Consider the following 3,741-nt stretch of genomic DNA (forward strand, 5'->3'; position numbering starts at 1 on the left):
TTGCACAGTGTCAAGGTTTTCTCTTTTTCCCCCGCTCTGCCACCCCAGCAAGTACACTGGGAGTAGGCAAGAAGCTGGGAGGGGACACAGCTGGGACAGCTGACCCAAACTGATCAAAGGGATATTACATACCGTGTAACATCATGCTCAGCAACAAAATCTGAGGCAGAAGAAGAAGAACGTTTTTGTTTGATTGTTGTGGTTTTTTGGGGCGATTTTTTTTTTTATTGGCTTCCAAGGTGGTTGTTGTTTGGAGGCAGGCTGGGCGTCAGTCAGCCTGTGGGAGGTGGTGAGTGATTTCCTTTGTTTCACTTTTTTCTCTTTCCTTCACTGATTAAACTGTCTTTATCTTGACCCACAAGTTTTCTTGACTTTGTTCTTCCTATTTTCTTCCCCATCCCGCTCTGGGGATGAGGAGTGTGGGTGTTTGGCTGCCGGCCGGGGTCAACCCACCACAAAAATACGGAGAGCAGATGATCTTCGGTGCAGTTGTTAAGTAGGCAGTTGGTTTTGGTTTGTTGTGTTTACAAAGTGCTGATGTAGAAGTGATGTAGAATCCGTTAGTTACAGAATTTGGGCTTTGCTCTTGTATTGCTAAGCTCAGGTGAAGCGATAGTTACTGTGATCAATAGATAACTTGGCATCAGGATCTAGTGCTTTATGTTTGTTATTGAGCAAGGGGTTTGTACAAGGGATATTCACAAACACTTGTCGTTGGAGCATTGGGCTCGGTTTTTTTTGTAGTGACGTCATTTGCTACAGAAGCTTGTGTTTTTTCTGAGTACTGTGTAATGTATTGTGTGAAGTTAGGTAATGTTGAAAAGCAGGATATGTTCAAGTCAGTGTATTAAAGTGATTCTTGTTCTTACGTTTGAAAGGCAGTAAACATATAGGTAAAACACTGAAGTTTGCTTTGTAAATTGAAGTACTCCCTGAAGTTTCTCCTTGTTGGATATTTTGCTTTTTCATTTGATTGTCTTCACTGTGTACACTAAGTGCAGTGCTGGACTGGTGAGTAGCATACTCTTGTTGTGAACTTTGAAAGCAGGTGGATTTCAGAAGAATGGACACGTACTGTAATCTTGAGATGGACTTGCGCATCTTTCAAGGACTCAAAAGAATTGAACTGAGAGTTTTTCCCTCGATTTACTGTCAGTCTGTTTCATTTCAACAGTTCAGTGTGGCACAACTGATGACCAAATAATCTCATCGTGTTTTCATCATTTGCAGAAGTCAACTTAAATTTTGAATTTCTTTTGCTTCTAAAATGGAAACACAAAGGTGCAGTGCATAGCATCTTGGAACATGGAAGGAGTTCTTCGTAGTATCCCAAATTGTGCGTTCATTACAGGCTCAGCTTTAATATTAGCCACTGCTATGGATGAGCTGCAGCAGTGTAGCACAGTATGTAAAGCGAAGTACAGATATCAGCCATTAATTATGTTTCGTTTTCTTTCCACAGTTAAGTTGATTTTACAGAATTTATCAGGTCTTCAAAGCAGAAACAGGTAAGCTGCCAAAAGCTTAACACTTCTCACTGAGTATTGTCACAAGATCATACACGGCCTTTTTTTCTCACAGACTTGTGGCTGGGAACTAGGATATGCTCTCCTGAGTGCATGTGGCTGCTGCAGTTAATACTCTGACTACATGAAAGAGACAACATTTTTGAACGCTGAGAAAACATACGTTATTGAACAGAACTGATCACTGGGTAGAGCAACTTGTCAAAGCAGTAAAGTCATCACTTTTGGTGAATTACTTCATTTTCCAGTGACGTAGTTATCCTTTTTTCTTTCTCCTTTTATCATCTAGTATTTTCTGTGTTACGATCACAAGTGTCCTGTTCAAAAGTAAACAGGATTTTTTTTTTTCCTGTTCCTTAGGACTGGGCAGAGATCTCTGGCATACAGTAACTATGCCGTGAAAGACTTCAGGTGTTCTTTAGGTATCGTGGATGGTGAGGAGTGACTTAGGTGGATTTTGTTGCCCTTAGGATAGGGAATATTGAATAGACTTGTGCACATGTGCCGGTGGAGTAGCTAACTGTTCTGACTAATCAACTTTAGTGAATCTTGTTTTAATCTTGTTCTTGTGAACTTGTGGGCTTTTTGATACCTTCTCTCTTGATTGAGACAAGGACATTCATTAAAAAGGCTCTAGCTTCTTAAGTGTTAAGATACTGTAATAGCTGAGTACTAAAGACGTGCTATCATGTGTACCTTTTTGTCTGCAGGTGATTTTTGCTGTGGGTTGAGCTCAGCATGGCTGTAGTCATCCGTTTACAGGGGCTTCCTGTTGTTGCGGGTCCTGCAGATATTCGTCGTTTCTTCTTGGGATTGAATATTCCTGATGGAGGTGTGCATATTATTGGAGGAGAGATTGGGGAGGCTTTTATTATATTTGCAACAGACGAAGATGCACGGCGTGCCATGAGCTGTTCGGGAGGGTTTATCAAGGACTCGCGCATAGAGCTCTTTCTCAGCAGCAAGGCAGAAATGCAGAATACCATAGAAATGAGCCGGAAACGATTTGACCGTGGGGGACGAGAAACTATGTCTGGCTCTAGAAGAACAGGTACTAATGGTTCTGGTGCATCAGGTGTTGGAGACATTCCACATGTAGTCACGGCTTTTCCAAAAGGAATAAGTAAACCTGGTTATGGTCCACCAAATCATCCGGAGGCTGGTTTCCACACCAATGGCACAAGACGTGGTGATATAGGTATGCCTAAATCAAGTTACCAGTCGAGAAAGGATTCTCATCCATTTAACCCAGATGATCTTTACTTATTTCTACGTGGTATACCTTACTCTGCAACAGAAGACGAAGTACGCGCTTTCCTTTCTGGGATACATGTGGATGGAGTGATTCTGATAAAGCATCGCAATGGTTTAAACAATGGTGATTGCTTAGTAAAATTTGCTACGCCTGGTGATGCCTTAGAAGGACTTAAACGTCATAGACAATACATGGGTCAGAGGTTTATAGAAATAAGCCCATCTACAGAGGAACGGTGGATTGAATATGGTGGGAGGGTAGACATGCCAAATGAAATCGATCGCTTTTTGTGCGAAGACCGTTCTCCAAGAAGTTCAGGCTACATGCATTCAAGGAAGCATTCTCATTCAAGATCACCAAGGAGACAAAGAACACGGTCTCGTTCACCTCCCAACCAGGAATATTACATACACTTAAGAAATCTATCTACTAATCTGGAGAAGAGAGATTTGAGAGCTTTTTTCCCTGATCTGGATATATGCAGCAAACAAATCAAGCTTCTAACGGATAAGCATCAGAGGAGGACTAGAGATGCCTTTGTGATGTTAAGGAGTGAGAGAGATTATCAGGCTGCTTTGGAATGTCATAGAAAGGTTCTTCTCAATCGTTCCGTTTACATTTTTCCAATTTCAAGAAAGTCAATGTTGAAAATAATTGATTCTTGTGAGAGGAAAAGATCCCAGGACAGAGATCATCCTGGACAGCCCGTACCAGAAAAAAGTTATCGGGAAGGTCATTCCGGCCCTAAGATGTGTGTTTATGTAAGGAATTTTCCATTTGATGTGTCGAAAATTGAAGTGCAAAAGTTCTTTGCGAGATTTGATATTGATGAAGATGATATTTACTTGCTCTATGACGACAAAGGAGTTGGGCTGGGAGAAGCATTAGTGAAGTTTAAATCTGAAGAACAAGCCATGAAAGCAGAAAACTTAAATCGTCGAAGATTCTTGGGAACGGAGG

At 41.4% G+C, this 3,741-nt stretch overlaps 1 protein-coding gene across 1 annotated transcript in view; it reads left to right on the top strand.

The window, feature by feature from the left end:
* The first annotated feature begins 799 nt into the window (after nt 1-799).
* Nucleotides 800-3,741, top strand: part of RBM12B (RNA binding motif protein 12B) — a 4,571-nt gene continuing 1,629 nt past the window's right edge. The window contains exons 1-2 of the mRNA XM_009324424.1: nt 800-1,508; nt 2,237-3,741. The exon at nt 2,237-3,741 is cut by the window's right edge and continues 1,629 nt beyond it. Of these exons, the coding sequence (XP_009322699.1) occupies nt 2,265-3,741 (1,477 nt within the window). The 5' untranslated portion in view covers nt 800-1,508; nt 2,237-2,264. The remainder of the gene's footprint in view (nt 1,509-2,236) is intronic.

The sequence above is a fragment of the Pygoscelis adeliae genome, unplaced genomic scaffold, assembly GCF_000699105.1.
Source record: "Pygoscelis adeliae isolate BGI_AS28 unplaced genomic scaffold, ASM69910v1 Scaffold145, whole genome shotgun sequence".
In the NCBI taxonomy this organism is placed as follows: Eukaryota; Metazoa; Chordata; class Aves; order Sphenisciformes; family Spheniscidae; genus Pygoscelis; species Pygoscelis adeliae.